Source organism: Halichondria panicea, chromosome 5 (genome assembly GCF_963675165.1).
Source record: "Halichondria panicea chromosome 5, odHalPani1.1, whole genome shotgun sequence".
In the NCBI taxonomy this organism is placed as follows: Eukaryota; Metazoa; Porifera; class Demospongiae; order Suberitida; family Halichondriidae; genus Halichondria; species Halichondria panicea.
In genome coordinates this window covers 5,391,393-5,405,912 of record NC_087381.1, presented here as the reverse complement: position 1 = coordinate 5,405,912, position 14,520 = coordinate 5,391,393, and the positions used below count along the sequence as shown (strand labels likewise).

The 14,520-nt window shown below is 41.8% G+C and overlaps 2 protein-coding genes across 3 annotated transcripts; both read right to left on the bottom strand.

Annotated features, from left to right (window-relative positions):
- Positions 1-203: 203 nt before the first annotated feature.
- LOC135336394 (sushi, von Willebrand factor type A, EGF and pentraxin domain-containing protein 1-like) lies at positions 204-4,494 on the bottom strand. The gene is made up of 12 exons (XM_064532157.1): positions 4,339-4,494; positions 4,014-4,196; positions 3,774-3,959; positions 3,520-3,690; positions 3,290-3,463; positions 2,639-2,812; positions 2,409-2,582; positions 2,146-2,316; positions 1,840-1,983; positions 1,503-1,790; positions 905-1,430; positions 204-633 (listed from the first exon to the last, which is right to left on the bottom strand). The coding sequence occupies exons 1-12, from the start codon at positions 4,397-4,399 to the stop codon at positions 399-401; spliced, it is 2,487 nt and encodes an 828-aa protein (XP_064388227.1). The 5' UTR covers positions 4,400-4,494; the 3' UTR covers positions 204-398.
- A 1,228-nt stretch (positions 4,495-5,722) lies between these two features.
- Positions 5,723-9,571, bottom strand: LOC135336015 (histone H4 transcription factor-like). 2 transcript variants are annotated; one of them, XM_064531780.1, is made up of 6 exons: positions 9,419-9,571; positions 8,445-8,993; positions 7,504-7,679; positions 6,935-7,022; positions 6,359-6,698; positions 5,723-5,944 (listed from the first exon to the last, which is right to left on the bottom strand). In XM_064531780.1, exons 2-6 carry the CDS (start codon positions 8,965-8,967, stop codon positions 5,830-5,832), a joined length of 1,242 nt encoding a protein of 413 aa, XP_064387850.1. In that variant the 5' UTR covers positions 8,968-8,993; positions 9,419-9,571; the 3' UTR covers positions 5,723-5,829. The 2 variants fall into 2 exon arrangements, with proteins under 2 accessions (XP_064387850.1, XP_064387849.1); XM_064531779.1 differs by having other exon boundaries at positions 9,409-9,569.
- Positions 9,572-14,520: the final 4,949 nt, after the last annotated feature.

The window sequence follows — 14,520 nt, the reverse complement described above, 5'->3', positions numbered from 1 at the left end:
ATAATAAATAGTGAAATGTCACTGTTGTTATATTACGTTGCCCGCTGGATCTCTGGTATTATAGCCGGTAGAAAACTTGTTTTTAATATTCTGTCCAGGAGAATAACACGTACTAGCTTTTCATGTGAATTATATAGCTTGCGGATCTGCAAGTTAACGACTAATGCATGCATGGCAGTTCGGAGAGACCTATATAAAGACACCATAATAATTTAATAAAAAATTATAGTGATTATCACAATTATAGCATATCTTGACTGTTCTCATGGTATAGCTAAAAACTGTCACAACGTACGTAGTCTGTCACTACACAATAACATCGTCTAACCTAAAATTAATTACAGTCACTATTATGCAAGAGTTTGTCTCAAGTACACATTTATAGTCTCATTCGTTTTTTACTTGAGGTGAGTATTCTTCAGTGTCTGCTTATACGCAGGACAAGGATCAATGCCAAAGCCATACAGATTTTCACCACCCTTCACCACAGGGGGTCCTACCTCATCATACTCAGGGTCTGCAGTAGCCTCAGGCACTTTATACTGTACAGGGGGTGAGGGAAGACTCATGAAGGAGCGAGGGATCGGTGGAACATTTCTCATTTCTGTCTTCTCCGTGTTCACATTTCTAGTACTACATATAAAGAAGAAGAATACATGCATGGTGAGCGTTGTTTTCACACTGACAAATCTCCAAGTGTGAGTGATGTAATCTATCATTACATCACCGACACTTGGATTGATCAGTTTGCTAATTCCAAGCCCATGGCAGATACTGGAAGTCATGTTACCCAGATACATCTGACACACACAGTATATTATATGCCTACGTTCGACTCTCTCTCTATTATAAAAATTATACTCTTGACTTTACTAGATCTATTTTTGTGTTTTGTAAATTATACCTTTTTTTCCCCGAAGTGATAGAATTTTTGGTTCGATGCTTTTTGGTGGTGGTAACCACAACAGCGAAAACAACAATAAGCACCAAAATGATAATACTTGTAGCTATCACAGAGCCCACAATTACAGCAGTGTTTTCCATAGCTGAGAAAGGAACTTGCACTGAGCACTCCAAGCTATTGAAGTCAGCAATAACTGTTGGACAAGTTGCATTGAGGTTGAGATTAAGGTTCTGAATAATCACGCTTGGAGTGGAATGGATCCATTTCTCTATATACTCAAGCACTTTTGATGTGGACAGATCACTTGAGCTCAACAATGTTGCTCTGTATGTCACATGCTGTGGAGAATCAGCAAAGCATTTTAGAAACGCGTTAGACAAGAAAGTTGAGTTAAATCCACAATCACAAATGGCAGTGACTCCTTGCACAAGTGTGGCAGTGATGTCATCAGTTTTCTGAGTGGTTTCCGAAGAAGTGTACTGTCTGCACTCATGTATACCACCAAAACGGACTTGAAGTATCAGACCTGACAGAAGACAAGTTATGCGCAATTTATGTCACCATACATGCACCTCTACTAGTTGGAAAGAAGGCTTACGTTTAAAAGTGAGCTCATAACTTCCACTGGTAACTTGTACATCATTTGGCAGTAGGAGCGAGGAGAGAGTTACTTCACACCTGTATTCTGCTGCATCAGATATGGTTAAACTATCAAAACTTAATAATTGTGAATTTGAAGTAAGCTGTTTATCGTCTTTCACCCATTTGTAAGTGAAAAATGGCTGGAATATCTCGGCTTCATACACAGAGCACAGAAGAGAGAAGTTTTTAGAAAACACGGGGGAGCCCAAGGCAACTACTTCAACACGAATAGCTTCCGGTGTTCCTGTGCTTGTTATGCCATCAAACTACAACTGCAGCAATTTTGGGCTCACCTCTACATGACCAATTTGGCAAACTCCAAACACCAGCAATGCCATTATTGTTGCAGATTCTCGTACCGTTTCCAGAGAGACGGTAGCCAGTGTTACAGCTGTGTTGAGCTACTGTTCCTTCTAGTATGATGGAACTTTTGGAAGGTATTCAATCACTCCATTCATAAGAGTGAGAGGAGGACAAATTGCTGCATTGAAATTAAAGATTGATGTAAACAAAGTGATGTGTTAGTGTATAATAGTTACTGATTTTGTCACACTGTTTACATCAATCTCTAATTCATTGACAATTTGTGTATTACACACCTTTACAACTTGGTCTAATACTCCAACTTCTGCTAGCCTGACAGGTCACAGTGGATGGTCCTGACAATTGGTACCCAGTGTTACAAGTGTATGTGGCTGTCACTCCAAATGTTGTACCAGTAGTAGCCCTAGACCCATTGGGAATGTTTGGAGGGTTGCCACAAGAGACAGCTACATGCAGATAGTAATAATTATAATGAAGGCCACTTCAAGGTTAATTGTTTAACAGTTTTTCTTAGTAGAACAGGATATATGAATCTTACGTGAGCAACTTGGTCTCGCAGTCCAACTTCTATTAGCCTGACAGGTCACTGTAGATGATCCTGAACGTTGGTAGCCAGTATTACAGATGTAGGTCACTAATCCTCCAAAAGTTGTTCTTGTTGGTGTACCAGGTGACCCATTGGAAATAGAGGGAGGGGAGCCACAGGAGATGACTAATATTTAGAGGTATTATAAAGTGTGTGAATCAGCTACCTAACTCTCTGCTCACTGTTACAAGTTGGTCTAGTACTCCAACTTCCACTAGCCTGACAGGTCACTATAGCTGATCCTGAACGTTGGTAACCAGTGTTACAGGCGTAGGTGGCGGTTCCTCTAAATGTAGCACCAGTGAAGGCGGTCCTGATTCCATTGGGTATGGTCGGAGGGTTGCCACAGGAGACAGCTATACAGATGCATGTACATGAATATATATATATATACCGTATTACTAGAATGTTTTGCAAGCATCAAACATTTGCGAACTTTGCGATGGTTGATCAATTTGTAACAATTCAATCCGCAAGACCTAGTAAATACACACGATTCTTGCCAGAACGCAATAGTTAGATCGCAAAGGGTCAATTTTTCTGCTGATTTGACTCATTCGCAAAGGTTTTTCACCCGCAAAATATTCTAGTAATACGGTAGGCCATGCAGTTGACTGAACCGGCTTAGTCTGTATTAGCTACATTATAGTCATGTAGTGCAGTGACTGTGGCATAGGCTGAAGCCCCTCCCCCCATGCAATTATGAGATAACTTATCGAGATGCACTATCCTTACTCTTTTTTCCAATGAAACTGAAAACTAAAGCTCCCCCATATTGAGAAATTGCTTCCTACGCCACTGCAGTCTTTCCATAAATATAAAAATATGCTTATGTGTACAACTTGGTCTGGTATTCCAGCTTTCACTGGCCTGACAAGTCACAGTGGATTGTCCTGAACGTTGGTAGCCAGTGTTACAGGTGTAGGTCACTATTCCTCCAAATGTTGTACTTGTTGGTGTACCAGGTGACCCATTGGAAATAGAGGGAGGAGAACCACAGGAGATGACTAATATTTAGAGGTATTATAAAGTGTGTGAATCAGCTATCTAACTTTCTGCTCACTGTTACAAGTTGGTCTAACACTCCAACTCCCACTAGCCTGACAAGTCACTGTAGCTGATCCTGAACGTTGGTAGCCATTGTTACAGGTGTATGTCACTCTTCCTCCTGCTACTGTGCTTGTTGGTGTACCAGGTGACCCATTGGAAATTGATGGAGGTGAGCTACAAATTCCTGCACCATTACATATTGTTTTAATATTAGTCCATGCAGGGACCTATATTAATTTTGTTAGTGTAATGTTAAGTAAGCAGTACCATAACAAATTGGTCTAGTACTCCAGCGTCCATTAGCCTGGCAGGTCACTGTAGCTGTTCCTGAACGTTGGTACCCAGTGTTACATGTGTAGGTCACTGTTCCTCCAACAGTTGTTCTAGTTGGTGTTCTGGGTGACCCATTAGGAATGGATGGAGGAGAGTTGCAGTTCACAACTGTAACTACAGCTGATTAAATACGGACATCATAAAGTGAGTACTATAAGAGTAATATAACAATACCTCTACAAGTGGGTACCGAGTCCCAAAAAAAACTATTCAATCCAAATTGTTCGCAAAATGCAAAGTCAGATCCAACAAGTTGGTAACCTGTATTGCATATGTATGTTGCTGATGTGGATGTACTTGAAGAGACCCGGCCATTTCGAATACTAGGTGGCCTCGGGCAGCTGGACTGGCCTAAAACTGTGGACACAGAAAGTGCATAATTATACAATCATGAGCATATCCTAGAAGAGGCATGCAATTGGAGGAACTAGAGATAGAGTAAATGGTATAAGACATTAAATAAGCTGTCTCTAGAGTTGTATACTTTTTTGTATTTTACCTTCAACAATGCAGAGAAGAAAGATGAAAATTGTTTTAGCTTGATGCGTGCAGTACGCCATTTTTACACAATCTAATCTTGATCTTCTGAAATCTGCACCAAAGAGAGTTGAGACTTGAATTTGTGTCTAATGATACTGATAATGGAATAGTTGTTGCACTAGGTACTTATACTTTTAATGGAATGGTTGCACCCCAAATTGTCTTATGAATATGGTTATAAAACCTCACAAAAACATAATAGGCATGTCTTCAATGCTCATCACTTTATCGTATCGTTGCAGAAACATATTATTCTATATATAAAACTGTAATTATATTGGTGTTTAAACGTCAACTTTTAATTCTGCTATTCAGGTTCAGTGCTTCTATTAATTATATAGGCAACATTAATATTGCATTATAAATAGGCTGACATTATAATTATTCAATGCTCCCGTAATAGCTACCTATATAAAAACAAGAGTAGCAGCATTCATGCGTTGAGTTTCATCGCACGACAAAAAACGAGTACAATAACTTTTACCGTATTGACCTTATTCGTGAATCTAGAAAACAGTGTTATTTGTCACCTTTGAAGATTGTCTATACAAGTTTCAACCATAACTACCGGTAGCCTAGCTATTATTTTCAACTACTTTCTCATTACATAGCAGTTAAAGCAGTTCATGAAAAAGTGTCTAGTTCCGGCTTATTTTTGCATCCACACACACACAGTGACACACACACACACATTGTCACACCAATCACTCTACCCCTGCTCTGCATGCACAGGGTTATTATGTTAAGGCCTATACGTACTGACTGACACCAACCACAATTAACAAATCAAACCATGCATGTGCATGCAGTCTGTAAACACAAACAGCAAGTCAAGATCAATTATTAATATAACCCTCTATTATATTGGTGGGTGCATGAGACAGAGAGCTATAGGGTGTTCTTCACTAATTGACCACAATCACTCAATCAGTCTCTCGAGCCAAAGTGCAAAATACTAAAATTAAACATGCTTATGAAGTCGCCTAGCTATACTTATTATACACGGTATATTGCTGTACACGTATAATAGTTAGATACTGTTTAGGAAGTTTCTACATGATTTAGAAGCCCAAAGGGCTGGTTGTAGTATCCCGAACGCAGTGAGGACTTCTAAATCATGTGGAAACTTCCTAAACAGTGTCTAAGCCATTTTAGATCATAGCAACCATGAGTATTTAGCCAATCAGATTTGAATATTCTTATCTAATCTTTGCTACATGATGTTCTAATTGAAGTACATGATTTTCTAAGTAAGTACATGATTTCCTAAATAAGTACATGATTTTCTAAGTTGGATAGAACACTTCCTTTATAGTCAATCAAATTGCAGTATTTATGGCAAACATGATCTAAAAACATATAGATGGGCGTTCAATTTAATTACAACACTTGCATGTACCAGTTGGGCAGTTGGGCAATAACAAGATGTATGACAACTACGTAGCTAGTCCTAAGAGGTGTTTGAGGTGTTTGATGAGTAAGTGTTCAGTTCAGGGGTAACCAGAGTCTCGTCGTCAAGGCGAACAGTCTGTAACCGCTTGAGGCCATCCACACCAGCCAAGTATCTGTGAGGGCGTATGTGGGTGGGAGAGTAATGTAAACGAAGCTATGTAGAAACTTACACAGTCATTAGATAAGCCACAGCGTGATGCACAGTTGTGGGTTTGTTTACAAAACGTCTTTACAAGTTATACTGGCATATGTATGGCTTTGGCTAAGCGCTTACTCTCTATAGACTATATATGGTCACCCCCATGCAGAGAAACACCTTCACTAGCTGATATAGTGGAACCCCATTCAATGGCCATCCCCAAATAAATCCCAACTGTGACATATAATTAGCTAGATGTCCGAATTATTAAAACAGCTGACATCCAAACCACCCTTCAACAAAGGCCACCTCTGTAATAAGGTCCCAATTTACCCCCAAGAGGTTTTGATTAAAACTTAAACAGCAATCCATCCATGCAAAACCATACCTGAATCTGCAGTGACCTGGTGGCAGTTGGAAGCCGTGATCATTCTTGAGATGTTTAGTCAACTTTTTCCCAAGAGCGAATCGTTTGTTACACACATGACAGCAATATAGTTCATAACTTGAAGTGTGCACTGATTGAATGTGACGATCAAGTGCTCGTGAGTGACTGGCAGTGAAGGTACACTCTGGGTAGGAGCAGCGGATGGTGGTGGTCTCCTGGTGCGTCTCAATGTGCTCTGTGAGAGAGTGCGAGGTTTTGAAGGTCTTGTGACAGAGGGCACACTCGTGCGGCTTCACGGTCATGTGACGGTAGCGTATGTGAGCTAGAAGGCGGGAGGGACCTGGAGAAAAGAAGAGGATTGTGATACTTACAGTTAACTTACATCCCCCCCCCCCCCCCAATTTGATACAAGCAAATAGGATCGAAAAAAAGAGCTACGTGTAAACATTGGAAAATCAGGAATCTTTGAGGGCAGAGATCTACAATTTTAATGTCTAATAACTAAGCCATTAATTTGTCAGCAGTACATTTGTGGAACCCATGTAGTAAGTTAAAGTGGTTGCTGTGGCTACTCACCCTGGCAAGTCAGCTCGCACTGTGGGCACTGAAGCGTGTTAATGTGTCTCCGGGCGTGGTCCCTTAGCAACCGATCAGAAGAGAAAATCTGAGGAGAGTGTGGTAGGCTCAATGATAAGGACTGTAGAAATGGTATACCATGCACACTCAATCATGATGGTAGCTATAAAAGTATACATGTACGTATAGGTAAAAATCTATCATGCATGGTATACAGTGAGGACCGTATACATTATTATAAGTAGTTGCCCTTGGGCAGACTAGAAGTGGTTGTAATAAAGAGGTGACTACTGACCTGGCTGTATAATAGAGGCTGAAGCATTACATGAGACTGTATGATAGTATGGAACTTAGTACACATATATTTGTGCTTGATACTAGTCTCTACAGCCTATAGTGTACGATGTAGAGCATAGTACTACAATGCGGCGAGCTGAATGGGCTGTTTTTAATGCAAGCTGTATAGTGTGCTACTACCAAAATGAGGGGGGGAGGATAAAGTATCTGTTGTAAGACAGCTTCACTCATGAAGTTCCTACACACTCTATAATTATAGCATGACATCATACCTTATGACAGAATGAGCAGGTGTAATTCCCGGCCTGTTGTCTCACCACGTGATCGCTGAACTTGGTGTTGTTAGCAAAGAGTGCACCACATGTCGGACAAGCAACCACCTTCTCCTTGAGGTGGGAACGAAGATGCTCTCTCACTTTGTTGTGGTCACGCCCCTTAAACGAGCAGTCTGTATGTGTGTGGGCAGAGTTTGTGCTTTCAAAAACAATGGCAGGGTAAAATACACACATGAAACCACGCGTACATAGGGTGCATACTTGAACATGTATACGATGATACCACATGCCTGAGATCTACATGTATAGGAATGTCACATGTACATGCATGATTAGGGGCTAATTAACGGAGGATATGGTGAGTCAAGCATGGGGAGAGGTAATATAGCATCTGATTCTTTAAGCAATGTCGAACAGTAAGCTTTCGAAAAGTATGCGAGAGTGATAATTATGTCAAGTTGCGTGTGTGGAAAGAACAGATTGAAAATGTGTGTGTGTGTGTGTGTGTGTGTGTGTGTGTGTGTGTGTGTGTGTGTGTGTGTGTGCATGCGTGCGTGCGCGGTGCGTGCATATGTGTGTGTGCGTGCGTGTGTGCGTGTGTGTGTGTGTGTGTGTGTGTATGTGTGTGTGTGTGTGTGTGTGTGTGTGTGTGTGTGTGTGTGTGTGTGTGCGTGCGTGCGTGCGTGTGTGTGTGTGTGTGTGTGTGTGTGTGTGCGTGCGTGTGCGTGTGCGTGTGCGTGTGTGTGTGTGTGTGAGGTGTGTGTGCGTGTGTGTGTGTGTGTGTGTGTGCGTGCGTGCGTGCGTGTGTGTGTGTGTGTGTGTGTGTGTGTGTGTGTGCGTGCGTGTGCGTGTGCGTGTGTGTGTGTGTGTGTGTGTGAGGTGTGTGTGTGTGTGTGTGTGTATAGGTGGGAGGGTACATTATGGCACTATGTACATACCACTCCAATGACAAGTTCTTTGATCTTTGGACGATGCATGCTCGTGTACGTGTCTATAAAAGTCTCCAACACTATCAAATACCACTCCACACTGTCCGTTACTCCAGCAACACTGCTGAACCTCTAACGATGGTAACAAATTAGACAAAGTCGAGTCCATTCTACAATCGCTTAGTTCTCGATCTTTAATGACTTCCGTTCCGAGTAGCTTCAAATACATGTGATACGGATGAAATAAGACGTGACTGACAAACTCCGGTGACGTTAGAGTAAGCGACGTAAAGCTACAACCGTTCCAACAGCACACGCCACTCTGTAGTTCCTCTGGCCTCAGGTCATGTCCGGGGGTGTAGGGATTGGGAAGGTGGTTGTCTCTAACATGTTGCGTGAAGACGTCTATATCTGTGAAGTTCAAACCACAGAGGAGGTTGGAGTCGGGGAACACCCATTCACAAGTTACGGGACGCAATAGAGAGTTGCAAGACATTCGTCGAGGTTTACGAGAGATGAGAGCTGTCGCCATTGCTGGGAGATGTCATCTGAGGGGAGCTGTGTGTGTGTGTGTGTGTGTGTGTGTGTGTGTGCGCGTGTGTGTGCGTGCGTGTGTGTGTGTGTGTACTGTAGGTAGCCTCGAGACCAGGCCGTTCTTTGTCTGAAAGAACGCCTGGTCCAGTTCTAATGTAGAACTCGTCTAGCTGAGTCAGTGAGTGGTTAGGCTTGAGGTTGTGAACATGATTGCAAACTCAACAATACTATAGCTAGCTGTACGTTACTGTAATGATATTCACGGGTAAGTACGGTTGTTGCGGGCAATTATCGGTACAAGAAATTCCTGCAATTAGACTAGTTCTACATTGGAACTAGACCAGGCATTCTTTCAGACAACGAACAGCCTGGTCTCGAGGCTACACTGTACGTACGTGTAGTGGGTCAAAAAGTAAATATACACCTATCAAAAACCTACTGTGTTTTACATTCAGGGCCAGGGGAGAGTATATTGTTCTTCCTTGGGGCCCTCCCCCTTTTAGCAGAGACTGGTAGTACCTTCTCGATCTCTGTTCTCTCTCTCTAGCTCTAGCTCTAGCTCTGTGGCTGTGTATTGGGTAAGGGTCGCTCTAATCTCTAGTGATTTTCAAGGTGGCTTTATGCATTACAGTATTACCCGACCATAGAAATTAATAACATTGCATCATTGTCTCTCATTATTCATCAAGTCCTGAAGTATTTAGACTCGTTGCTTGCGCGCGTTGTTATAACTGCTCCTTCCTTGTCTTAGTGAACACTCTTAAAAATGTCTGTCAAAGTGGATGTCAGCTATTGGTGAGTTCAAAGCACACACACACACACATGTACACATACACACTGTCACTAGATCTTACCGTAAAACCTCTATTTAATATTTAAGGCGACCCTCTAAATATATGACACTTGGACATTTCTCCCATATAGCACCATATAAATTCATTTTTTTGTGTACATTAAAAGTGTACTTTCGCAAAACGTAAAAAGTGTCGCCTTAAATCGAGGTCTTACGGTAGCTTGTAGGTGTTGTAATTTCTGTGTCATGATCTAACTAGCTAGCTATGTCCAATACCAAAGGTTATAAACTTGGGGTCGTGTTTTAACTTTGCGGGAAAGTACTTGAGTTTTGACTTCTTGAATTAGATTTGGTCCATGTTAAGCCATCTTTAGTACAGTGTCTGTTGTTAGTACGTACTGTGCTCATGTGACCCTCCCTCCCTGTAGTGGTGGGTGAGGGTACGCCCCCAAGTACTACGCCCTTGAGGCTGATATCAAGAGGGCGGTACCGGAGGCGGAGACTAACGGGGCGGTGGGTAATAGCCGGGACTTTGAGGTGAAGGTGAACGGAGCGCTGATCTACTCTAAGCAGGAGACCGGACAATTCCCTGACTTCCAAGCGGTGAGCTTTAGCTTACACAACATTGACTAATCAACATTCCCCCTAAGCATCCTAGGTTATTATGCCGATGGGTACGTATATGGTAGTGTGTTTGAGTGTGTGTGTGTGCGTTTGTGTCTCAGCTGCTCAATGATCAATGGCTTCTTAATAATAATAGGCTTCTAGTTATTACTTGGATTTCAATTTGTGGATTTGTAAGTTTTGCTTAATACTTGGAATGCCATTGCAGCTTTTTCAGAATAGTGCGTAGCACAAAAATTGTCCGTACAGTGTTTCTACTCTACTTAGTAGTTAGCTCTGCACTAGAATGCAGCTGCAACAGTGAGAAAAAGCTGCACGTACCTACTTAGCTATTTCATGCAACAACCATTTTTATGGACTTTGAACTTCTAACATCGATTTTAACAACGATCATGGTTGATCATTTCCGCACGATTCTGATTCCCTACATCTACATGCAAAATGATGTGTGTATTTAACCCTTTAACCGTCACGGGCCACGATCGTGGCCCGCAATAGTGACTTTTTTTTGCGAAATTATAATTCTGCGATACTTAGGAAGTAGCTCGAACTACGCACATCCCTGTATAGAGGAAGAGCTGTAGAATCACGTGCAATTTAGTCTAGAATTTTCCAAGCCACGTTGCTATATTAAAATTTCATTAGCGTCTTACCGCACGAAGTTTATAGCTATGGCTAGGTTGTTTACTTGTGCCGATGTGCTTGAACAGCTTGAGGACAGCAATGGCGATGTCTCCTCTGGTGATGACAGTGCCTATGAAGGAGAGGGGATAGTAGGATACCTCCCAAAGGTTACCAGCTTTATGCCAGATGCTGATGAACTGTCTGGGACTGAGGACATGCATGACATGGACCTAGACGCTAGAGCTATGGACCAGGACGGTGAAAGACCAGGAGAGGGCTCACTGTGTGACTCTGGCAAGTAGTATAGTATAGCTAGAATATCAGTAGTAAGTATAGTATAGCTAAAATAGAATTAGCAGTAATGAACAGTCTTTATGTGAGCTTGTAAATTTCATAGATCGTTCACCGATATAGTAATACATGTACGTATGTACTTCAAATTGATATATTTTAGCACTGTTACATTCATATGATGAGAAAATCAAGCTTAGTCAAGCCTTTATACCATATGATAGGCTGATCCATAAAAAAAAATTTTTGGATTTTATCTCACCGCTGGCCGAGCATTTAAAATGATAAAAACGGGTGAGCGTAATAACCGTGGTTGTTATGGCAACACATGTTGCACCATTTTATTCCTTGTTGTATGGGCATTCTATTGGTATATGGTTGCTAGGCATTTTATTGCTCTGGAAACCCGATAGAGAATTTGCAGACATTTCACTTCACTGTTAATTAAGAATCCGACGGTTAAAGGGTTAATAGCTAGTAGCTTTGGCGCCTCCGCCGAGGGATCAGCACCCACTGTGCTTTCATTTCATTTAAACTGCCAGGGTTAATGGGTCATGGGTCAGGGTGAGTACTATATTGACAAGCCTTACTTTCATCGTGAAGATTGTTTTATTGTTGCTTAGGCCAGGCAAAGTAGACCCCTTGTTTCTCATCAGCCACTTCCTCAATTTGCAAGCGGACTGGCGGTCATTATTCAAAAATAGCACAAAAAAATTAAAGGGCGTGTCAATGTAGACTGGCGGCAACACGCGAGTGACTGCCCAACTGCCTATCAGTCACTCGTCTCAGCGGAAGTGTATAGATCATATGACACTACCAAACATGAATATCATTATAGATAATGTGGTTAAATTTTGCTATGAGATTTAGCTACTATGGACTGTACTGAATCCCCTGAAGTGTAAGTGCGGTTACAATTACCGGGCTAATATGACGTTGAGCAATCTGATAGGCTGCAATGCTCGTTGCAGCTGAGACGAGTGACTGATAGGCAGTTTGCCAGTCCCTCGCACTACACACGCGAGGGGCTGTCGCCGCCAGTCTAGCGTCAATGCTGCAGAGCCTCACAAACCACACCTGTTTGAGGAAATAGGTGTGGTTGTGAGACTGCAGAGCAATAATGATAGAAAAGAGTGCATATACTTTTATCACAAGCTGACACTTGAAAGAATGTACTTTGCCTGGCCTTACATGTGTAAATATTTGTAGAGCTGACAACGCCCACACACATGCACACACACTCCCCAGATTGTGGACGAGGTGGTCAGTGTCTCCAAAGGAGAAGCTCCTAAAAAAATTACCAAGTCCGAGAGTGGAAAAGGTTGCCTCATTCTATAATATCCACAAAACTCTGCTTAACTTAATTTGTGCTCTTTTACGTTCAGTCACCTTTTATTTTGATGGTTCAGTATCAAAGAAGTTTCTTCTCTACTGAGCCTGAAGTCTGTACAAATGGAACTGTCCTGCGTGTGCACATTACATACTGTCTGTCAATGAATAAGGATACTGCATGAATACACTATATACTGGATGCAGTCACCTCCTTTCATAAGTGTGGTAGACCACAGGTGCTTATACTGCCCACAGAATTCCTTGGAAACTCTTGGTAATGTAGAGTTTCCAAGGAATTAATTATGACTGCTAATTATGTCCATTTCCTGCATTGACTTTTCTTGCTAGCTGTCAGTGGGACATATATAATTATATAGAGGTCTACATATCAAGAGTCTAGAGATAATTATGAGACTACTACTATAGTGTGATGTCCACTGTCTATCTTTTGTTGCTAGCCCTAGCACTGGGTGAGTTCAATATTTAATGGAGTGTAAGGGAGATATTTATAATGAATTAAGCAACTATAAACATTGTGTCTGTTCACTATAATTATAACAACCATTTTTAATATAGACTGCTGACGTGACTGGCATAGATCTAGTAGTGACATACATTTCTAGTGGAAGTGCTTTGACCTTTGACTTTGTAGCTATTTAAGTGATTGAGATTATGTCCTTACACGCTAAATATTTTGGCTTTCTTATATTGGACTACAGTCGATCCCCTAGCTTCTCTTGTTTATAAAATACTCTAGCTTGTGGCATTTTACACCCACGTACTTCAGTATGATAATTGTGGTGTTTTCTCTGTACTTACACAAACTATTGTGGTATCTCTGTCAACACAAGCGTAATTACAACTCCGTTGGAAAATACCGTATAGCGCGGATTTCGTGGGTTAGCAATTCTAGACCGGAAACCACTCCCTTCGTTCTGGGCTCTGGGGACTGGCAAGTTGCCGTGTTGAGAGTTGTCCTGTTGGAATGCAATTAGAACAAACCACAAAATGCGTAATGCATGGGTGATATTATTTCAGCCTCGATAACAGACCGCCAGTGAATGTACTTATACTCGAGGCCGATAATAAATTGTGCAGTAATAGTTAGTGTGTGGGCGGTGGCACATGACTATTTGTGACGTTTACATTCTTGTGCATGGCAGCGTGAGATTTCTTCACGCACTGGGACAACTCTCAATACAGCAGCTTGCCAGTCCCTTTCTCCCGAGAGAAGGGGAGTGGTTTCCAGTCTATAGCAATCCTACACGAAAATTAAGTCCACGAAAATTGTTCTTTAATTAGAATTATCTGCTATAACGTGCAAAGATTTAAAGGCGTGGCTTCCGGTAAGCAGCCATTCCGTGAACATTGTGCAACGAAATGCTTTTAGAGGCCAATCCACGAAATATAAGTGCCTCAAAAATTTCATGCTATATGGTATACAATTTTTGGAGGGAAAAGTGTTCGTGGTTGAAACCCTGAGCACGAATCCCACGAATGAAGCGATAATTGACTACATTTATACTACCATGCAGCTGTTTAGGTAGTCGAGCGCCTCAAGCCTATCCACAGTTTTGTTCTGGCCTGTTACGCAATAGTATCATGAATATCATTCATTCTATGTGGGTGCTAACCAATAGCGATGAATAGTAAAGTGGGTGTTGGCCTCGCCTCTCAGTCAATCCAACGTGTGTAAAATTCACACGTGGTACACTTGAGTGGGTGTGATCAATCCCCTTGAGATACTGCAATCTGATTGGAGCTGGTGGAATTGTTGGAATTCCAACAACAGAACAAAACTGTGAATAGGCTTGATTCCCGACCTCCTTCCGGGCAACGGTATAAGAGGGCGGTGGCGCCCGACTACTGTGTAGGCAGCAACCACGA

What these genes read in the sequence shown, in the direction of transcription:
- LOC135336394 (XM_064532157.1), bottom strand. Translation starts at nt 4,399, where the DNA reads ATGGCGTACTGCACGCATCAAGCTAAAACAATTTTCATCTTTCTTCTC. An exon ending in CTCGGTACCCACTTGTAGAG is followed by an intron (nt 3,960 to 4,013) that starts GTATTGTTATAT and finishes GTATTTAATCAG; the next exon opens with CTGTAGTTACAGTTGTGAAC. An exon ending in TACCAGACCAAGTTGTACAC is followed by an intron (nt 2,813 to 3,289) that starts ATAAGCATATTT and finishes GCATCTGTATAG; the next exon opens with CTGTCTCCTGTGGCAACCCT.
- LOC135336015 (XM_064531780.1), bottom strand. Translation starts at nt 8,967, where the DNA reads ATGGCGACAGCTCTCATCTCTCGTAAACCTCGACGAATGTCTTGCAAC. An exon ending in AAGAACTTGTCATTGGAGTG is followed by an intron (nt 7,680 to 8,444) that starts GTATGTACATAG and finishes ACACACATACAG; the next exon opens with ACTGCTCGTTTAAGGGGCGT. An exon ending in CCTGCTCATTCTGTCATAAG is followed by an intron (nt 7,023 to 7,503) that starts GTATGATGTCAT and finishes CACTCTCCTCAG; the next exon opens with ATTTTCTCTTCTGATCGGTT.